At 70.4% G+C, this 20480-nt stretch overlaps 2 protein-coding genes across 3 annotated transcripts; one reads left to right on the forward strand and one right to left on the reverse strand.

Annotated features, from left to right (window-relative positions):
- Window positions 1–4831, reverse strand: IDH2 (isocitrate dehydrogenase (NADP(+)) 2). Its single transcript, XM_075764454.1, has 11 exons — window positions 4649–4831; window positions 3328–3419; window positions 2772–2937; window positions 2210–2370; window positions 1981–2124; window positions 1743–1879; window positions 1449–1600; window positions 1093–1205; window positions 904–1001; window positions 651–743; window positions 1–349 (listed from the first exon to the last, which is right to left on the reverse strand). Exons 1-11 carry the CDS (start codon window positions 4737–4739, stop codon window positions 262–264), a joined length of 1335 nt encoding a protein of 444 aa, XP_075620569.1. The 5' UTR covers window positions 4740–4831; the 3' UTR covers window positions 1–261.
- A 3184-nt stretch (window positions 4832–8015) lies between these two features.
- On the forward strand, window positions 8016–20136 carry SEMA4B (semaphorin 4B). 2 transcript variants are annotated; one of them, XM_075764567.1, is made up of 15 exons: window positions 8016–8125; window positions 11899–12082; window positions 14891–15051; window positions 15363–15425; window positions 15536–15634; window positions 15780–15891; window positions 16046–16162; window positions 16278–16435; window positions 16921–17102; window positions 17277–17427; window positions 17569–17779; window positions 17866–17981; window positions 18170–18333; window positions 18409–18500; window positions 18667–20136. In XM_075764567.1, exons 2-15 carry the CDS (start codon window positions 11980–11982, stop codon window positions 19440–19442), a joined length of 2505 nt encoding a protein of 834 aa, XP_075620682.1. In that variant the 5' UTR covers window positions 8016–8125; window positions 11899–11979; the 3' UTR covers window positions 19443–20136. The 2 variants fall into 2 exon arrangements, with proteins under 2 accessions (XP_075620682.1, XP_075620683.1); XM_075764568.1 differs by lacking the exon at window positions 8016–8125 and adding an exon at window positions 11718–11760.
- The last annotated feature ends 344 nt before the right edge of the window (window positions 20137–20480 follow it).

Consider the following 20480-nt stretch of genomic DNA (forward strand, 5'->3'; position numbering starts at 1 on the left):
GCCGTGGGCCGGTGAGGGGTTTAATGGCTGCTGGCACCGCGAGGTGGGAGGGTACATGAGTCAGTGCAGGATGGGCTCCCCCCCGGGGCCCCCCCGGTCCTACACATCCCTGCTAGAAAGGCTTTAAAAACACTCGTAAGAAAACTGCTTATAAAAATTATTCAACTGTTCCTGAGCCGTGTTGGTGAGTTGGAGGCGGCGCTGGGCCCCTGTCCATCCAGGTGACAGCGGGGTGGGGGCCGGGTGGCCCCCCCACCCCCCCTACTGCTTGCCCAGAGCCTTGTCCAGGTTGTTCTTGATGGCGTCCAGGAAGTCGGTGGTGTTCACAAAGTGCTCGTTCAGCTTCACGCTGCAGGGGTAGAGAGGGGGGCTGGGGGGGGTCCTGTGCCTGGGGGGGTCCCTGCCCGCCCCCCACCACAGGCAGCAGCCAGCCCGGCCGGGGGGCAGAGCCGGGGCCGGCAGCGCAGCCCTGGGCGCGGGACGTGGCCCCTGCCCGGCCGCAGGCACGGTCTGACCCCACCAGCTGTAAACAGACACCCCGAGTCCCCAGGGACCGTCCGGAGGCCAGCGGCCGCCCCCCCGCACCGCCAGCCTGCCTTCGTGGCAGGCAGCTGCCCCACACCGCTCCGCCCCGTCAGCCACACACGTACTTGGCGAGGCCGTGGATGCAGCCGGCGAGGTCCTTCGTCATCGTCCCGCTCTCCACCGTTTCGACGCAGACCTTCTCCAGCGTCTGAGCAAACCTGGGGACGGCGGCATCACGCGCGGCTCCAGCAAAGCCGGCACCTCGCCGGCACCTCTGTGCCGCAGACACCACCGCAGCTGGGAGCGGGGTGGTCGGCACCAGGGGCAGCTGCTGGCAGCATCCCCCACCCCAGGGTGCCCTTGCCCCACCCTGCTCACTTGATCAGGTCCGGGTTACTGTCCAGCTTGCCGCGGTGCTCCAGGCCACGCGTCCAGGCGAAGATGCTGGCGATGGGGTTCGTGCTGGTGGGTCGCCCCTGTGAGGTGAGAGCGCTCAGCCGCCCGGCGCGGGCAGCACGCCATGGGCAACCCGGTGCAGGCAGCTCACCGCGCGCAGAACGCACCCACCTTCTGGTGCTCCCGGTAGTGGCGGGTGACGGTGCCGTGGGCCGCCTCGGCCTCGATGGTCTTCCCATCCGGACACACCAGGACAGAGGTCATCAGCCCCAGGGAGCCAAAGCCTGCGCCGGGACGGGGGTCAGGGCAGCCCTGGGAGGGTGACCGCCTGCAGCCCACCCCACACCGCCCCAACGCACCCCACACCACCCCAACCCACCCTTCACCACCTCACACCGCCCCAACCCACTCCACGCCACCCCAACCTGCCCCACACCGCCCCAACCCACCCTTCACCACCTCCCACCGCCCCACACCACCTCCCACCACCCCAACCTGCCCCACACCGCCCTCTCCCACCACCCCACCTTGGGCCAGGATGTCTGACTGGACGTCCCCATCGTAGTTCTTGCACGCCCAGACGAAGCCGCCGGAGGACTTCAGCACCTGGGCGACCATGTCGTCGATGAGCCGGTGCTCGTACCAGATCTTCAGCTTGTCAAACTCTGTCTTGTAGTGCCTGGGAACCCAGGGCAGGCATCAGCCGTGCCTGGCCGTGCCCACCCAGGCAGGGTCCCACAGCTGCCCCTGGGCGACATCCCCCTCCCTCCCCAGGAAGGCAGCCACCCCCCCCGGGAGCCCGAGCTCCTCCAAGCCCGTACTTATCAAAGATCTCCTGGAAGATGTCTTTGAAGCGCCCGTCGTAGGCCTTGAGGATGGTGTTCTTGGTGCTCATGTAGAGAGGCCACTTCTTCTGGATGGCGTACTGGAAGCAGCTGTGAGCGAAGCCCGAGATGGACTGCAAGGGAAGCGCACGGACCCCCGTGGGACCCCCGTCCCGCCGGCCTGGCTGGACCCACCACGGGACCCCCTCCTGGTGCCCCCAGCCCACCCTGTTACCTCATCCGTGTTGTACATGCCCATGCCCACGCCGCCGCCGGGGAAGTTGTACACCTCCCACTCCTTGGCCCCGCTGCCGTCCTTTGGCGTGAAGACCATCTTGAATGTCCCGGACTTGCCCACCACGAAGTCGGTGGCTTTGTACTGCAAGGGCAGGGCGGAGCGTCGGGCAGGGTCCGGAGGAGCTGCCAGCCGCCCCGTGCCGCAGGCAGCACCGCGCGGGGCTCACCTGGTCGCCGTGGGCATGCCTGCCGATGGTGATGGGCTTGGTCCAGCCGGGCACCAGGCGGGGGATGTTCTTGCAGATGATGGGCTCCCGGAAAACCGTCCCCCCCAGGATGTTTCGGATGGTGCCGTTGGGGCTCTTCCACATCTTCTTCAGCTTGAACTCTGGGGCACGCAGAGGTGAGGCCCCGAGGCACACCCCCCCCCCAAGGCGCAGCCCCGGCGGTCACCGTGGCCCCTGCCAGCCCCCCCCCCCCCCCTCCATGGGCTGCTGCCAGAGCCCTGCTGCCGGCCAGCCAAGGAGAGGGACGGCCAGCACGGGCTCGTGACCGGCACTGGGCAGAGGCCGGTGTGTCCCCAGCCCCATGCCCTCGGGTCCCCGCAGCGCCCGGGGGGGGGCACAGCACTGAGCACCAGCCCCCAGCCCAGGCAGTGGCGCAGCCCCCGACCCACAGAAACCTGAGCCGGCGGGGGGAGGCGCTGGCTGGCCCGGAGGGGCTGGGACACACGGGGGGCTCAGCTCCCCATGGGGCTGCTGGCACCACCCCCCCTCAGCCCCTGCCCACCTTCCACCCTGGCTTCGTCCGGCGTGATGGTGGCACACTTCACGGCCACGCTGTACTTCTGGGTGGCCAGTGCCGAGTCGATGGTGACCTGGTCATCCGTCTTGTCCCGGTGCGGCAGGCCCAGGTCAAAATACTTCAGCTGGACGTCCACGTTGGGCAGGATGAGCTGGGGTGGGGGAGAGCGTCAGAGGGGGGGGGATGGTGTGGGGTGCCGAAGGAGCAGCATCGGCACTGCGGCATGGCCAGCCTCAGCCCCCGCCCCAGCCCAGCCGCGGCTGCCCGCCTGGGATGGTGCCCCCTGCCCAGGATGGTCCCCCCCCGCCTGGGACTGTCCCCCCCTTCCCAGCACCTCCTCACTTCCAGGTCCTGCCGGAAGCTGTGCTGATCTCACCACCTGCTTCCTGCGGATGGACGGACGGACGGAGGACGGAGGGATGGGGAGGGCAGCGCACAGGGACTGCCCGTCCCCTGTACAACCGCCACCCGTGCCCCTGTACAGCACCCGCCAGCTCCACTTGTGCGACCCCCGCCTGTTCCCCAGGCAGGACCCCTTTACCTTCTCCTTGATGAAGGCCCAGATGATCCGCGTCATCTCGTCTCCGTCCATCTCCACCACCGGGTTGGCCACCTTGATCCGCTTGTTGGCATCTGGGAAGCGGCGGCGGGGTGTTAGGGGCGCAGGCCCAGCCCCGCCGGCACCGGCCCCACAGCTCTGACCGCGGTGTGGGACCAAGATGTGTCCCGCAGGGACTGCGAGGCCCCATCTGGCAGGGTGCGGGTGCCCCCCCCTGCTCAGGGCTGGGTGCAGGTCAGGGTGCAGACCCCCCTCGGGTGCAGGTCGGGGCACGAACCCCACTGGGGTCTGGGCCGGTTCATGGCCCAACCCTGCTTGGGGCTGGGCTTGGGTGCGGGTCAGGGTGCAGAACCCCAGGTGGGAGCGGGACTGGGCCTGGGCGCACCCCCCTCCCTGGGCCGGACCTGGGTGCAGCCCCACGTGAGCCCGGGACCAGGACCGCGTGCAAACCCCTCGGGGCCAGACCCAGGCACAAGCTGGAGTGCAAAACCCTGCACGGGACTGGGACCGGGAGCAAAGCCCTCTCGGGTGCAAGCTGGGGTGCAAATCTCTGCGTGGGACCTGGACCGGGAGTAAACCCCTCCGGACGCCCAGCCTGGCTGCAGGTCGGGGCACAGAACCCCGTGCGGGGCCAGGAGCAAACCGTTCGGGGGGACAAGCCGGGCTGCGGGTTGGACTGCAAAACTCCGCGTGGGACCAGGATCGGGTGGAAACCCCTCTCGGGGCGGGACCTGGGTGCAAGCAAGGGTGCAAAACCCCGCGTGGACAGGCTGCAAAACGCCGCGTGGAGCAGAACCAGGAACAAACGCCTCTGGGAGCCAATCCCGGCTGCGGATCGGGCAGCAAAACCCTGTGTGGGACCTGGACCAGGAACAAACTCCTCCGGGGTCAAAGCGGGTACAAGCTGAGGTGCAAAACCCCACGTGGAACCGGGCCCAGGAGCAAACCCTTCTGGGGGCCCGACCTGGCTGCAAAACCCCACGTGGGTCCGTGACCGGTAGCAAACCCCTCCGGTACCAGACCCGCGTGAAAAACCCCGCGTGGGTCCGTGACCGGTAGCAAATCCGCACGGGACCGTCTGCAAGCGGGGGGGGGGGGAGGGAGGTACGGATCTAGTTGAACACCACCCCCACCCCCCCCAAAAAAAAAAACCAAACCAACCCAAAAAATCCGCCCCGGCCCAGCGTACAAACCCCTCCGTGTGCCGGAACTGGTGCAAACCCCACTCAGGGTGGAGCAGCCCCAAGGACACGGGGGCTTCCTTCCCCCAAACCCCCAAGATCACACCCACACACACACTCACAGTGTCGGCGCTGCCCCACGGACGTGGCGGGGAGGGGGCAGCGGATCAGGCGGCTCAATGCCGGGGCGGCGCGGAGGTAGCGGGCGGCCATGGCGGGGCGCGACGGGGAGGACACGACGGGGGCGGCGGCGGCGGAGCGGGGACGCGGTTCGCTCCGCCCCGGGGCGGTGCGTGGCCGGGCCCCCCCCCGTGGGGCCCCGCGCGGGCCCCATAGGGGCCCGCGCGGGGTCCCACGGGTGGGGGTCCGGCCCCCATTCCCCCCATCACACAGCGCACCCCATCTGCAAAACACCCACGGGTGGGGGGGGGGGGGATGCCCTCCTGGGGTGTCCCAAGAGGCAAGAGAGTGCCCCCCCCCCCCCCACCGGGAGGGAGGAGTGGCGGGGGGGGGGGGGGGGGGAGATGCCACTCGCTGGGTGCAAGCGGTGCCAAAGCACAAGGTGACCGGCGAGCCCCGGGATCAGCTTTCACCGGGGTCCTTGGGACGAGGTGGCAAGGGCGGGCGTGTAAGGCGTGGTGTCCGCCAGCGCTACGTGCATCGCACACATGCACACGGCTCTGCTCGGTGCGGGGCGCGAGGAGCAGGAGGGTTTGCGGTGGTCCCCGTTCTGAGCAAAGGGATGTGGCTCCCCCCACCTTCCCCGGGCACATCTGGGTCGGGCACACGGTGCCCGTTGGGCCCCGGGGCTTGGAGCCGGTTCAGGTTTTCCCTACATAGAAGCGAGTGATCCTACGTGTCGCCAGCGCGTGACTCGGGGCAGCTGGACCCAGCGGGACGGGCGGCTGCTGCCATTTCCACGGGGAGACCTTTGCCTCGCCTGTCCCTGGGGCACCCCAAGAACATGCACCTCAGGGGCACCCCGAGGACGCGCAGGGGAGGCGGGCGGTGCGCCGGGGCGGCTAGGAGGCTGCTCAGCCCGGGAGGTTTGCTGTCCCTTTGCACGGGCCAAGCCAAAGGCTTTTTTTAGCCACAGGGGACAGGCAGATCCCGCTCCGGGAGGAAAAACAGTCCTGCTGGAGCTGCCGCCGCAGGCAGAGGGGCTGGGGGGAGGCAGGGCCGGGCGCACTGACGTCTGCCTGGCTTTAACATTAACCAGAGCAGAAGGGGGGGGGCTGCTGGCCACAGGAGGGCTGGCACCCCTGCTTCAGGGCAATGGTGGGGTCTTGGGCATCCCTGCTCCCGCTGCCCTCCCCATGGCACCCCGTCCCGCCAGCAGCTGCTGAGGCTGCCCTGTGGCGGGACAGTGGGCGGTGTTGCCCCCCCACACCCTGGCACAGGGCCCAGGGGGCTGCCCAGCTGCGCCCGGCCACAGCGCTTGCCCCCCCAGCTGCCCTCGCCCTGGCCCCGCGGTCAGAGCCACCCAGTGACCGCGGCTCTTGCAGGGACGAGGTCACGCCAGCACGGCAGCCGTCCCCCCGTGGAGCGCAGGCTCCGCTGGCGCTGACGAGAGCAGCCATGTGGCACCGTCCCAGGAAAGGGCTGCCTTCAGACAAAGGAGTCCATCCCTGGCCGGAGCCCAATCCACACGCCCCAGGCTGCTGCCAAACCAGCTTCCCCCAAACGTGGCTGGCCCCGGGAGGGTCCCCGGGGGCTGGCAGGGCTGGCTGCGGAGGGCTGGGTCCAAGCTCCAGGGAGCAACGTGTCCTGGGAGGGCTCCGTCTCCAGTGGGTTGGGGGCACCGAGAGCCCAGCCAGAGGAAGAGTAAGGACCTGGAGGGGGATGTCTGTCCACACGTGCACCGCTGCCTGCAGGCAGCCTTGTGTCTGGCCGGGGGGGGGCACCCAGGGGGCTGAAGGGAGTGCGAGCCCGGCGGGGCAATGCACAGTGTTTCCTTGTGCGAGCGGTGCTGCCCCCAAACACAGCCCCCCCTCACTGGCACTGCTCTGAGCTGCAGGCTGGGGGGGTGGGGGCTTGGGGGCTTCGGCAGCAATCTGCCTCCTCCAAGGGCTGCAGGGCAGCGGCGTGGGCCAGGGGTGACGCAGACCGTGGGGCAGGGACATAGCCACCACCAGCAACACCACGCCGCACCCCCTCCTCATGCCGCCCCCGGGCCCAGGGGTGCACAGAGCAGGCAGCTGCCTGCGGCAGAGCCAAGTGCTGCCTGTGCTGCACGGGGCAAGGTGAGACGGCTGCTCTGGGGACACGGTGCGACATCAGGCAGAGCAGCCGGGCTGCCGAGGGGCTCGCTGGCCTAGGCAGGCAGATGGCAGCGCTCAGGGCCAGAAGGAGGGATGGAACCGGCACGCCACACGGCCAGGCTGGACGGACGCTCTGGAAGGGGGGTGTGGGGCCACAGCTGGCTGGCCCTGGGACCCCTTCCTGGGACCCCTGCCCAGCCCAGCACTGGCAGGTCGGTGCCCGTGACACTGACCCCGGGGAGGGCTGGCACTGCTGCTACAGCTGCGCTCGCAGCTCTCCTCCAGGGCTGGGGGGGCTCTTCCTGCTGGACCCCCACACTGGAGCACAGCTGTGTGTCCTGCCCGGCTCACCCATCACCCCCTCATGGCACAGCCGCCTGCTCCACTCACCCCTCCTGTGCACAGGGCACGGCTGCCTCCCACCCTGCCCACCCGGGCTGGAGCATGGGCCAGCCCCTGCCACGGCCATCGGCTCTTGGGGCCTGGCTCCCCCCGCACCCCAGGAGAGCGGTGCACCCGCCCAGGCTCTCTGCAGACCCAGGCAGCGCTGCGCACTGCTGACACCCAGCCAGCAGCCTCCAGCTCCAGCTCCGTGGGGACACCCGGAGCCGTGGGCTACCCCAAAACAGAGGGAGCCGTCACTGCAAGATGCCTGGAGCCATGAGTTACCCCAAAACGCCTGGAGCCGGGTGTTGCCACGAGGACGTCACAGCGACGCCTGGAGCCATGTGCACACGCACGGGGTGTCCCCGCAGCTGCTGTGCAGCACCGACACCTCTGCTCCGGGGGCTGCCGCCCCGCTCCCCCCCACCCCCCCACGGACTTCCACCCGGGAAGGGTCCCCAGCCGGGCACACGCTGCTGCCCCCCCCGAACCCACGTTCCCTGCCGGCCCCAGGGCGCTGAGGGTGGCAGGCAGCACGCGGCCGGTCTCGCTCGGGGGCACCAGCTCGGGGCCCGTGGACGGGCAGCACCAGCCCGGGCAGCCCCGAGTGGGGGAGAGCCCGGCCGGCCCCACGCCGGGACTCTCCCTCCCCCGACGCTGAGCCAGGGCCCCCCCCCCCAGCTCCCGCACCCCAGAACTGGCACTGACGCCCCCGAGCCAGGAGCAGCCGCCGCCCCCAGCCGCCCCCCCCCCCCGACCCCCAGCGGGCGGAGCCGGCGGGCGGGACGCGGGAGCGGTGCGGGTGCCGGTGGCGGAGCCGGAGCGGCCGGGCGGGGCGGCCCTTTGTTGCGAGAGGCGGGCGGAGCACCGGAGCCGCCCCGCGCCCCGCCGCGGGCGGGGACCCCGGAGCCGCCCCCGCTGCCGGCGGGTCCCGCCGCACCCGCCGCCGAGCCGGTGAGCAGCGGGGGGGGGGGGACCGGGCACGAGGGGGGGTGCGTGTGCGCGTTTGTGTGCGAGGGGGTGTGCACGGGCGGCTGCGTGCGGGGGGTGTGTGTGTGTGTGTGTGTGTGCGCGCACGGTTCCTGCGAGGGGTCTTGTGCGGGTGGGGTGTGCAAGGGTGTGCAGCGCGTGTGCGTGCACAGGGGCTGTGCGAGGGTCTGGCTGTGCACGTGCACGGGGCTCCCCAAGGGACGGGTGCGCGGGGGGGGGGGGGGGGGGATGGTCTGTGCAGGGGGTGCGCGGGGCTTGGGGGGGCGGAGGGCGGGGGGGGGGTGCCAGTGTGTGTGTGTGTGTGTGTGTGTGTGCGTGTGTGTATGTGTGTGCGTGCACTCGCAGGGTGCAGGCGCGGTCGTGGCTGGCAGCCCGCCCGGCAGCGCGGGGCTGTTCCCCGCGGGGGTGTTTCCAGGTGTGTGTTTGCCGTCCGGGGTGTGTACAGCCCGTAGCCTCCCTGCGTGTGTTTACATGTGACGGGTGTGCGTTACGCACGGTGCTTGGCTGAGGGGTGTGCGTGTTATGGGTTGCTGGTAAGGAAGTGAGTGTGCACGCTCAGGTATGGGGCACGCGTGTGTGTGGCGTGTTCCACGTGTGTGGATGTGCCCCGGGCACTTGCAGGCTGCACACATGCGTGTTCCAGGCGTGCGGCCACTGAGCCTGACGATGGCGTTAGGTGCCAAAGCAGCCCTTGGGCTGATGGACACACAGAGAGTTGTGGGGACTCCCGGCTGTCCCCCATGTCTGCTGCAGCTGCTGCTGTGGCTGCTTTTGGGGTTTGGCACCCCCTCCTCCCCCAGGCAGCACCGCAGCGAGGGTGCCACTGTACCGGGGCTGAGCGGGGCCAAGGAGACCAGCACTGGTTTGGGCTCTGTGGGGCCAGGAATGTCTGGGAAGGGGTCACCCATCCCTGAGCCAGGACCCCCCCAGTTTCTGCAACCCAGGGTGCAGCAGCTGGGTCTGGGAGCATCTGTGCGTGAATCAGCATGGCCCTGGAGCCTGCGCGGCTGCAGGTGTGCGTGCAAGCGCGCTCACACTCTGCGCGTGTGCGTGGCCGAGTGGAGGTTGCGGGTGGGAGGAGGGCTTGGGGGGACCGCCTGGTGTTGTCTGGCAGTCTCCAGGAGAGAGCCGAGCCGGGGGCGTGCGTGTGAGCCCCAGGAGATGTGGGTCGGAAGGAAGAGCCCGGATGAGTAGGCTGCGTGCAAGCCGGGTGCAGGTCTCTGAGTAGGGGATGTGCCTGTGCTGCTGCCTGCGCTGCTGCCTGCGCTGCTGCCTGTGCTGGGGCAGGCTGCAGAAGCAAGGCGTGAGAACGCAGGCAGCAGCAGCAGCAGCGGGGCACACGCAGCCCCAGTCCTGCTCCTCGCAGGCAGCAGCAGCCAGCTCCACAGCCGACTTCCCAGGCACCCGCCGCCCGCGGGGACAGGGTGGAGGGCGCTGGCGTGGGAATTCGGTGCAGAAACCACCGCCCCGCCTGCCTGGTGACCCCAGGCCACAGGTTTTGGTGCTGCCCGGGCCTGGCACCCCCAGCAGTTTCCCCATCGCCAACCGCTGTTGCGGGCGGAGGGCAGGCTGGGACGACGGCGCGGCCGCCACACTCATGCGTGCAGGTACCTGCAGAGCCGCGCAGGGCACGCACATGCCGGCCCGTCCAGGAGCTGCGCCTGCGCGGGTGCGCGAGCAGGGCAGGGTGCTGCAGGGTGCCCCCGGCGCTGCCCCGCGCTGGCAGGCTGCGTGGGCAGGCGGAGGAGATAAATGGGAGTTTGTCGTAAACAGGCCTGGCTGCCAGCAGCAGTGGGGAGCGCCTCGCGGCCCGCGCTTAAAGGCGCAGGCTCTGGCCTCGCTCCGCTGCCTGCTCACTGCCCAGCCTGGGCCAGGGCAGCCGGCCCTCCCTGCCTGCCCTCCCTGCCTGCCCTCCCTGCCTGCCCTGAGAGCAGCTGGCCTCCCCGCGGGGGGTTCCCATCGCTGCGTGCCATCACACCGGGGCGTCGGCACGGCGCTCCCACGGCCACGAGCAGGCAATGGCCGGGTCCCCAGAGCCCCCCCCAGGGACCCCCGGGTGCCGTGGGGGCCACGGCTGTGGGAGTGAGTGTTTGCTCCCACCCCACGCAGGCTGGTGTGCCGGGCTCATATCTGGGTAGTTCCTGGGCAAAGGGCTTCTGATAAGCAGGTGAGGTAGAGCTGGTGAGGCTGTTCCCAGCCCAGGGAGGGACGTCGGCCGCCAGCGAGTGCAGCGGGAGCAGGAAGGGAGCCGAGCCGAGGGGGGAGGAAGGGGCACCACCGGCAGCCCCAGACCCTGGGTGCCAGGTATGGCCCGGGGAGCGGGCGCCATCCAGCAGTGCCGAGCGGGCAGAGCACGGGAGCGTGGGCACAGCCATCCCAGGAACGTGGGGAGTGCTTCTCCCGAGCGGGGGGCTCTCAGGGGGCCCAGCCGGTGGGGTGATGATGGCTCGAGGTGCCAGGGCTGGCTGAGCAGGGTGGTGTGGAGCTCTACCCTGCATGGGAAGGGCAGTGGTGGGGCAGCCCCCACCCCAGGAGAGCTGCCTGCTGTGAGGAGAGACCCTTTCCCCCGTTGCCATGGCAAAATAAGCAGCTGTCATTAATAACGAGTTGCCATGGAGACTGCTGGACGAGCGGGCGGTTCTCTGGGGTCTTCATGTGCTTCTGCGGGGGGGCCATGAGCCCTTTTCACACCCTGGTCAGGGTGCAAGAACCCACCATGGGCCCAGGTAGAGGCTCCTGCCCAGCACTGCCTGCTCGGCGGATGCCCACACCACCCTGCCCACGCTGTGGCCCTGCTGGGACCATGCTCATCCCAGATCCCTGGGGACGGGCCGTTGGGGCGGACAAGGACCGTGTCCCGTGCCGCTGCACACTGCCCTGTGCGGACACTGCTGCCGGCAAGCTTTGCCCCGTGGGGTGGGCTGGCACGGGCATCCCGCTGCCTGGCTGTGCCGTGCCCCGTGGGAGCCCATCGTTCCCCGAGGGAGGACAGGGAGCGCTGGGCTGTGCTGGGGCAGGGGCCATGGCCGCCACCAGAGACCACCACGGCCTGCTGCACGCAGGGCGGCCGGGGAAACCCTCAGCAGAGAGTGGAGATGGAGCAAAGCTTGAGCTGAGGGGAGTGGGAGCAGCAGCGCTCCCCGCACGGCCACAGGCTCTGGCAGCAGCCTTGGGGCTGAGCTGTCCCGCGGACAGACATCCCTGGGACAGACATCCCCAGGCCAGTCCCGGGACAGACATCCCGGGGATCCCAGGCCAGCCGGTTCTCCCTGCTGCAAGGAGAGAAGTGTGGGTGCGGGGGAGCCCCCGGCTGCCAGGGCCCGCGGCTGCTGCTGGTGCATGGGACAAAGCGCCGTCCCCTCCGCACCGTGCCCGGCTGCTGCTCGCTGGACCGGGCCGCAGGGGCAGGGACAGCCGGTGCCCCGGGCAGGGCACTGCGGAGAAGCTCGCAGCACCGGGTGCCCCTCGGGGCCGCGGTGTCCCGGCAGCGGGTCCCGCCGGGGCGTGGCGGGGGCGGTCCCGGCTGGGAACCGGCCGCCTCCTCTTCCGAGCTGTCGCCCCGCCCGGGGCACCGGCACGGCTCGGTGCAGCTCGGCTCGGTACGGCTGGGCTGGGCTGGGCTCCGCGCCTTGCCCCGCCCCGGTGCCCGAGCGGGCGGGCGGGAAGCCCCGGGGCCGGGGCGGGCGGCGGGGCCGAGCCGTGCCGTGCCGCGCCGCTGAGCCCCTCTCTCCCCGCAGGTCTGCAGCGCCCGGGCGGCTTCGCGGGAGGCGGCGGAGGCCCGGCCCGGCCCGGCTCGGCTCGGCTCGGCTCGGCTCGGGATGGCGGCGCGGCCGGCGCTGCCCGTCCTGGCGCACTCGGTGCTGGCGGCGCTGCTGCTCTCGGCGGCGCAGGAGCCCGTCCCGCGGGTCAGCCTGCCCTACGGTGAGTGTCCGCCTGCCCTACGGTGAGTGTCCGCCTGCCCTACGGTGAGTGAGTGTCCGCCTGCCCGCCGTGAGTGTCAGCCCCGCGGGGCTCGGGGGGGCTCCGGCCCCCCCCGGGGCGGCTGAGCATCCCGCCCAGCCCCCGGGGCTCCCCCCGGCCCCCCCGCGGGCACCCCACGCCGCGGGACAGGGTGGCCCCGCCGCCCCGCGTGGAAACGCCTTGTGACAACCGGCGGTGCTGAGGCTGCACAACACCCTCCCAGCCAGCCCGGCAAGCCGGGGCTCGTGTCCTGCCGTGGGGCTGGGGCGGCCGCGCTCCCGGGGGATGCGGGGGGACGCGGGGCAGCAGGGCCCCCCCCCCGGCAGTGGGGTGCAGGGGCTGGGGCCGTGCTGCTTGGACAGGGCACAGCCCTGGGGCTGCTGCGGGGCTGCGCACACGGCAGTGGGGGAGCAAAGAGGCATGCCTCCCTGCGTCAGGACCCACACCGAGGGTGTGAGCAGTCTGGGGCACCCAGGGGTGCTCGTGTCCCCGCACACAGGGCAGCGGTGGCAGCCGCATCCTGTGTGAGCATGGGATGGGGTGAGCCAGCCATGGGGGCTCCGCCGTGCAGTTTCATCCTCGTTTGGGCAGCTGAGTGTCTGCGGGCTGTCTCCCCTCTCAGGGAGTCCCTGGGGCTCTGCACAGCCCCTTGCTATGCTGTGCCCGGCCTCAGGCTGCCCCGGGACCCGCTGCAGTCCCCATCGGCAGCGTGGTCCCAGCAGGGCTCGGGCTGCACTGGGACAGGGGCCAGAAAAGGACAGCCAGGAGGCTGCTTGGCCAGGCAGAGCCCCTCACAAGTGGGAGGCCTGGCCTGCAGACCCCTCTCACCCTGCAGAGACACACACCACCCCCCCCCCAGCATCTGGCGTGGGGTGGGTGAGCAGCAGGGCACGCTCCACGGGCAGCTTGGGCTCGGCACGGATAGCTGCTGGGCCCAGCTTGATCGTCCGGCGCTGGGGCTGTGGCGTGGTGGGGGCTGCCCACGTGTGTCTGGGCTGGCTGCGCTGCCAGATGGTGGCTAAATCCAGCTGTTGCCGGCCAGCGGAGCCCGTCCCGTGCTGGCTGCCGGCTGGGCAGCCTGGGAGGGTGCAGTGGTTTGGGCCGGGCCGGCCCTGGCAGCGAGGTGCAGGCAGCTGGGAGCACTCTCTGGCTCAGCGTGCTGCGGTTCTTCGGCGTGGACATGGCCCCGCCACGTGCTCCCATGACCGCTGGCCACAGTTGTGGTGGCACCAGCAGATCTGGGACCCGCTGAGCTGGATGGGAGCCCCAGGAGCCAGCGGACAGCCCAGCTCGGCGTCGTGCCGTGCCGTGCCACACCGCGTCGAGCCGCGCTGCCTGGCCCTGCCTGCACAGACCGGTTCTGGCCGAGCTCTGCCCACCTGCAGAGGCTGCTTTGGCCGCAGAGGTTGCAGCTCATGGGCAGTACCTGGGGTCCCTGACCTGGACCCCCAGCGCTGCCAGGGGGAGCCGGGCGGGGGGCGCGGGCCGGGCGCTCTGCCGGCAGCAGTGTGTGCCCAGCGGTGGCTCCCATGGAGCTGGGGAGCGTGGCCGCATGGGGCTTGCGGTTGGCGGGAGGGAGGAGCTGGAGAGCTGCTCCCCTGGAAGCGCTGGATGTGCCTCCAGCAGGTTTGTCTGGAAGAAGCAGGTCTTGTCCTAACAGGTCCCCTGGCAGCCGGCACGGGCCCCACAGCTCCCCGGGCCAGGACAGCTCTGTGGGACGCAGGGGCCCCCCGCTGCCCCTCTGCTGCCTGCACTGAGCCATACTCATCATGGGCAGCATCACCCCGGTGCTGGGGCGCGGGACCCCTCGCAGGAGGATGCCCTGGGGGAGTTCGGCATCCCTCGGTCTGCGCTGCTGCAGGAGAGCCAGGGCGGGTGCTGGGCCAGGGGCCAGCTGAGCCCCCAGGGACGGGGAAGGTGCCACCCCGTCCGGCGGCAGCAGCCGGGGCTCGCGGAGCAGCAGGGGAGCGGGAGAAGAGCAGGGTCTGGCCCCACAGCACTGCCGGCACCGCAGTGCCTTGAGCCCTCGTGGTGGCTTGCACCGAGGAGGGGCTTGCAGGAGCCCCAGGGCCGTCCTGGCAGGGATCTGGAAGCAGGCAGGGTGTCGGGCAAGGTCGAGGCGTCCCTGGGGCGTGGGGGGTCAGGGGTGAGGGAGTTGGCAGCATGAGTCAGCCCGACGTGTCCCGCTGACACAGCCAGGCCTGTCTGATTCAGAGCGGCTGCAGGAGAGGAAAGGCTTCCGGGGCCAGGCCACCCACGCGGGACGGGCACACCGGTGCTCCGTGACTCAGCCGGCAGCCTCTGCCCCGGTGTCTGGCAAGGGCAGCCGGTCCTGGCACCTGTCCCTGCCTGCCGCGAGCTCGGGGTCCCTGCGGGGCTGAGCCACCCGCGCCACAGGGCTGAGCCCCGGGGGCTGCGTGCGGCCAGGCGAGTGCAGACCTGGCTGTGCTGCCCAGTGCCGGCAGGGCTGCTGCGGCGTGCCCTGGGGCCGTCCTCGGGGCTGCCACAGGGCAGCGGCTCGTGCTTGCAGCAGCGCGGATGCTGCCCTTGGGCGTTATCGCGGCCATGAACAGTTCACTGCGGTGTGCTGCCGTGTGCGTCTGACCGCACGAGGAGAGATGGATCTGGCCGTGGCAGCTCCGTGCGAGGCCAGGGCAGAGGTGCTGAGCAGAGGGGCCAGGAGCGAGCTGTGGTGCGGGGGCCCTGGGGGGCCGGGTGCTGCCGCGCACGGGCTGCGCGAGGCTGATGCCCGTCGCTCTCCCTCCCCAGACTCCACCGAGCGGGTCGTGCAGCGGTTCGAGGTGCCCGGCGTGTCCAACTATACAGCCCTGCTGCTGAGCCCGGACGGCGGCACCCTCTACCTGGGGGCGCGCGAGCTGCTCGTCGCCGTCAACACCAGCCACTTCGGGCCCGGGGCACCAGCTCGCAGGGTGAGCCCACAGACGGGGGCTGAGCCCCGCGCAGGACCGCGAGTCCTCAGGGCACCGAGCCAGCTCCGGTGCAGGGGTCCCCTCCCTGGCAGCGGTTGGGGTCTGCGCAAGCCGCTGCACGTTTGGGAGCCAGTCGGAACAGTGCGGAGGCAGCTGCCCTGGCCATCCCGGGTGGGGGGTGCTCAGCTCCAGCCAGTGCCGTTGAGGTGGGGAGGACATTGGTGCTGGGGGTGAGCTCTGCCAGCCCGAGCGGGGTGGTGTGTGGGGATCAGCCGGTGACGGGGGTCCCAGTGACTGTCCACGCTCTGCAGCTGCTGTGGAGCGCAGATGAGGAGAAGAAGAGGCAGTGCGTGTTCAAGGGCAAGGACCCCCAGGTGAGCCCCACTGCTGGTGGGCGTCTGGGGGCTGCGGTGGGAGCGGGCAGTGCCCTGTGCTGGGGTGCGTGCGGGCAGGAGGGGTGAGCCGGGTCCTCTCGCCCCTGCAGAGGGACTGTCACAACTACATCAAGATGCTGCTGCAGCTGAACAGCACCCACCTCTACACCTGCGGGACCTGTGCCTTCAGCCCGGCCTGCGCCTACATCGTGAGCACAGGGAGCGGGGCTGGGGGACGCGGGTCCCGCTGCGGGTGCGGTCGCCCCCTCTGCTGTCGGGGTCCTGCAATGGGGGTCCCGGGCGCTGGGGCGGGTGCTGGCAGTGCTGCCGGCTCACAGCTCAGTCCTGTTGCAGAACGTGCAGCACTTCAGCCTGGAGCGGGACACGTCGGGGAAGGTGCTGCTGGAGGACGGGAAGGGACGCTGCCCCTTTGACCCCGAGTACCGGTCCACGGCCGTCATGGTCGGTAAGGCATGCCACTCCGGGACCCTCACCCTCTCTGCCGTGCCCGGCTGCTCAGCCGGGCTGAACCGGGGCTGGGCCAGCACGGACCCCACTGGGGGAGCAGGACTGCACCACACGGCACGTGCTGGGTCCCAGCGGGAGCATCTCTTTGGCAGACGGCGAGCTCTACGCTGGGACCGTCAGCAACTTCCAGGGCAATGAGCCGACCATCTACCGCAGCCAGGAGAGCCGCATCGCCCTCAAGACAGAGAACTCCCTCAACTGGCTGCAGGGTGAGAGCCAGGGATGGCACGGCGGGTCGGGGTCTCCATCCCCAGCGATGGGGGAGGCGTGGGGATGGGGCTGGCCCTGGCGCCAGGGCGATGCTGAGGGTGCCTGTGTCCCCAGACCCGGTCTTCGTGGGCTCAGCCTACCTGCGGGAGAGCCTGCCCGCTGGCAACCCTGAGGGCGACGACGACAAGGTCTACTTCTTCTTCAGCGAGACCGGCAAGGAATTTGACTACTTCGAGAACACCATCGTCTCCCGCATTGCACGCGTGTGCAAGGTGGGCGCAGAGCAGCGGGGGTGTGCACGGGGTCTGTGCCCAGGATGTCACTCACCCCTGGGGTGGGGAGGGGACGTGGGACCACCCCACTTATCTCCATCCCCTGGTTCCTGGACACCCCAGGAGGGCACGAGCACCCATGGGAAACCCCTCCAGGGCAGTTATGGCTCTGTAGTGCCCAGCCCAGGGTTGTGGCTCAAATCCGCTGCTCCCACTGGCCCCATTGGTGGCAGCAACCCTTCCCCATCTCCTCTGCTCCCTCGCCAGAGGGGGCACAAGCCCTGTCCTCCTCTTGGGTCGTGTTTCCCTTCCCTTGGGCACCTCAGACGCTGCTTCGCTTGTGCTTCCGTGACACCGGGGCTGCTCCAGCGGCGCCTCGGCGCTGCTGCATGGACACCAGACCCCTGCTCTGCTCGCCCAGCCCCGTGGGGCTCCCCGCTGCTGGGCAGCTGTGGCATCGCGCCCTGACCCACTGTGCCATGCAGGGGGACCAGGGCGGGGAGCGTGTGCTGCAGCGGCGGTGGACAACCTTCCTGAAGGCGCAGCTGCTCTGCTCGCACCCCGAGGACGGCTTCCCCTTCAACGTGCTGCAGGACGTCTTTGTCCTCACCCCGGGGGAGCTGCGCTGGAGGGAGACGCTCTTCTTCGGGGTCTTCACCTCGCAGTGGTGAGCGGCGGGCAGGGACTGTCGGGGGCCCCAGGACTGCTGCCCGCAGCACCGCGGGGCGGTCGGGGAGGTGCGTGTTGGCGCTGGCCATGCTCGGGTTCCTAGGGCGGCACAGGGGGGTCGGCAGAGCCGGCGTGTCTGATCCTGCCACGGGCTTTGCCTCTCCCCTGCCAGGAACAAGGGCGGCCTGGGCAGCTCGGCCGTGTGCGCCTTCCCCATGTACAAAGTGCAGGAAGCCTTCGGCGGGCTCTACAAGGAGGTGAACCGCGAGACGCAGCAGTGGTACACGGACACCGGCCCCGTGCCGGAGCCCCGGCCGGGCACGGTATGTGCCTCCTCGGCACCTGCCTGGGTGCAGGATGCGGGGCGGGCCCTCGCGCTCTCCCGGTCCTGGTGGCCACCACGGCATGGCCACTTGCCTACCCGCTACCCTGTGCCCCAGCCAAGCTCCCTCCTCTCTCCCCAGTGCATCACCAGCCACACACGGCACCTGAAGATCAACTCGTCCCTCCAGATGCCGGACCGGGTGCTGAACTTCATCAAGGACCACTTCCTGATGGACAGCCCTGTGCGCAGCCAGCCGCTGCTGCTGCAGAGCCGCGTACGCTACCAGCAGATCGGTGTCCACCGCGTGCAGGGCCTCCACGGCACCTACGATGTCCTCTTCCTGGGCACGGGTGGGTGCAGCCGCGGGCTGCTGATGGGTGGGTGCCAGCGAGCCGTGTGTCCCCAGCCCCACTCACCATGGCCCTTGTGTTTGCAGACGACGGGCGGTTGCACAAGGCCGTGTGCCTGAACCATGGGGTGCACATCATCGAGGAGATCCGCCTCTTCCCTGCCGGCCAGCCCGTTCTCCAGCTGCTGCTTGACCAGAACCAGGCAGGACCACGGGCACACCGGGGCTGGGGCGAGGGGGGGAAGCTGTGGGCTCAGCCTGTGTGGGGCCGGTCCTGCTCGTGGGCTGGGGGCCAGGGAGCCCAGGAGGGCTGGGTGTGCAGGAGCCAACCCCGCTGCACGGCTCTGGGGCCAGGGCCGTGCCGCTGACACCGCTGTGCCCCCTCCCGCAGGGCCTGGTCTACGCAGCCACCTACACGGCGGTGGCTCAGGTGCCCTTTGCCAACTGCAGCCTGTACCGCAGCTGCGGGGAGTGCGTGCTGGCACGGGACCCCTTCTGCGCATGGAGCCGGGGCGCCTGCCGCAGGGCCACCCTGCACACCCTGGCGCACCCCCAGTAAGTGCTGCACCCCGTCTCCATCCCCCTGCGCCCCGCGGCACCCCACTGCCCTGACCCCCCCTCTGTCCCCAGGCTCTGGGCGCAGGACATCAAGGACGCTGACACGGAGCGGCTCTGCCGGGCCAACACCTCCCAGCCCCGACCCCGCATCTTCCTGCCCCCAGGTGAGCTCCTGCGGGTTCCCCCTGGGGCTGGGGCTGCTGCTGGCCCCAGGGGTCTTGGGGGGCTCCCACGTACCCCAGGCTCCCGCTCGGCACCCCCGTCACCCTCACGCCCACCGCCGGGGTCCCCACGGCCTCGCTGACGTCCCCATGGGTTGTCTCCCCACAGCCTCGGGTGCCCCATGCCAGCGGGTGCAGCTGCTGCCCAACGCGGTGCAGCCGCTGCCGTGCCGGCTGCTCTCCAACCTGGCCTCGCGGCGCTGGCTGCACAACGGGGCGCCCGTCAACGCTTCCTACCTGGTGCTGCCCGACGGAGCCCTCATCCTGGTGGGCAGCCCCGAGCGGGCGGGCACCTACGAGTGCTGGTCGCTGGAGGAGGGCTTCCGCAAGCTGATGGCTAGCTACTGCGTGGGGGTGCAGGAGCTGGGCCACGGGCCACTGGACCCTGGCAGAAAGGGGGCTGCTGGCCGGGATGCCCTTCAGACCGTCAGCACGTCCCGGAGCACCTCCGTAGTGGGCAGCGCCGCGGCCCAGCTGGAGGGCAAGACCTACTGGACTGAGTTCATGGTGATGTGCGTGCTCTTCGCTGCTGCCGTCCTTGCCCTGACCATCTTTGTCGTGCACCGGCACCGTGACGGCATGAAAACCTTGCTGGAGCCCGGCGACCCCAGCCGGCACCAGAAGCCACCCCGCAAGCCGGTGGAGAGCCTGCCCCTGAATGGCAGCAGCCTGCCCAGCACGGCACCCGAGCACAAGGGCTACCAGGCCCTGCAGGACAACTACATCGTCAGCACTCCCGTACACGAGCCCCCAGGCCCCCCGCGCGCCTTCTCCGAATCAGAGAAGAGGCCCCTCCACGTCCGGGACAGCTTTGTGGAGGTGTCTCCCGCCTGCCAAAGACCCCGGGTGCGCCTGGGCTCCGAGATCCAGGACTCGGTGGTGTGACAGGGACGAGAGCCGAGCCCTCACCCACGACCGCCTCTGCTCTGCTGAGCCTCGCCGGATCGCGGCACCGCGGCCGGGGTCCGTGTTGTCTGTGTGTGCATGCCTGGAGCCCGCACGCTGCTGCGGCACCCACCCAGCTGGCGGGGCCGGCCCCACATCGCCCTATCGGGGCTTGGCTTCCCTGGGAGCTCCCTGGGCATCGCCTCGGCGGCTCCAGCCGTGCTCCTCGGATCAGAGCTGGTGGTGAGGGGTGCTGCGTGCCTTCCAGAGATGTACCGGACCTTTCCCCCAGCCCGGCGTCCCCACCACAGGGATGGATGTGGTGCCTGGCACAGGCTGCTGGCGCAACCCCGGCTCTGCCGGCTCCACCGGGCCCCGGCCCCCTCTATGCAGAGGGCAGGAGGGGGCGGCCGCAGCCCCCTCACGCCCCAACTCACTGTGACGTCCCGGTGCAGGACCCGGAGCCACACGTGCGGCCGGGCGGTGCCGGCGCAGCGACCCCGCGGCATGTGCTGTGTGTCTGTGCTTGGTTCGTTTTTAATACGTTGAAAATGTGAATTGTGTCCCAGAGAGGGAGTGGGGAGCAGCGCTTGCCCCGTGCTGGGCTGGGCAGGGAGTCACCCCCCCGCATCCCCACGTGTGTGTGCAGAAACGTCTGTGTTTTTTTATATAAAGTCCACGTGTCTCCTTTGGACGCATGTGTGCTGCTGTGCCCGTGCAGCAGCCGGCGGGGCTGGGCACCTTCCCGGGGCTGGCTGCAGCCAGGACCATCCCAGCAGCCCTGCAGAGAGGAACCGTGTCGGCTCACACTGCGGTCGGGGGGAAGTCTGCCCCTGGCCCATCTGCAACATCCCCACATGCTGGGCCGGGGCACAGGGGCTGGTGATGCTGCCCAGGGCTGGTGCCAGAGGGTCCCTGTGACCCCGCCGTCGGGGTGCCGTGCATCCACGGCAGCGAGCGTGGGCAGTGCTTGGCTGTTTTGGGGCTGTGCGTGGAGGCGCGCGCTGCATTGGGCAGCATGGCAGGGGCAGAGCTGCG

This window comes from Balearica regulorum, chromosome 12 (assembly GCF_011004875.1).
Source record: "Balearica regulorum gibbericeps isolate bBalReg1 chromosome 12, bBalReg1.pri, whole genome shotgun sequence".
Classification (NCBI taxonomy): domain Eukaryota; kingdom Metazoa; phylum Chordata; class Aves; order Gruiformes; family Gruidae; genus Balearica; species Balearica regulorum.

Coding starts and splice junctions, on each gene's coding strand:
- IDH2 (XM_075764454.1), bottom strand. CDS start 4,739: ATGGCCGCCCGCTACCTCCGCGCCGCCCCGGCATTGAGCCGCCTGATC. Junction 3,420..4,648: donor CGTGGGGCAGCGCCGACACT/GTGAGTGTGTGT, acceptor GCCGCTTCCCAG/ATGCCAACAAGCGGATCAAG. Junction 1,206..1,448: donor GTCAGACATCCTGGCCCAAG/GTGGGGTGGTGG, acceptor GTCCCGGCGCAG/GCTTTGGCTCCCTGGGGCTG.
- SEMA4B (XM_075764567.1), top strand. CDS start 11,980: ATGGCGGCGCGGCCGGCGCTGCCCGTCCTGGCGCACTCGGTGCTGGCG. Junction 16,436..16,920: donor GCATTGCACGCGTGTGCAAG/GTGGGCGCAGAG, acceptor TGTGCCATGCAG/GGGGACCAGGGCGGGGAGCG. Junction 18,501..18,666: donor CCGCATCTTCCTGCCCCCAG/GTGAGCTCCTGC, acceptor GTCTCCCCACAG/CCTCGGGTGCCCCATGCCAG.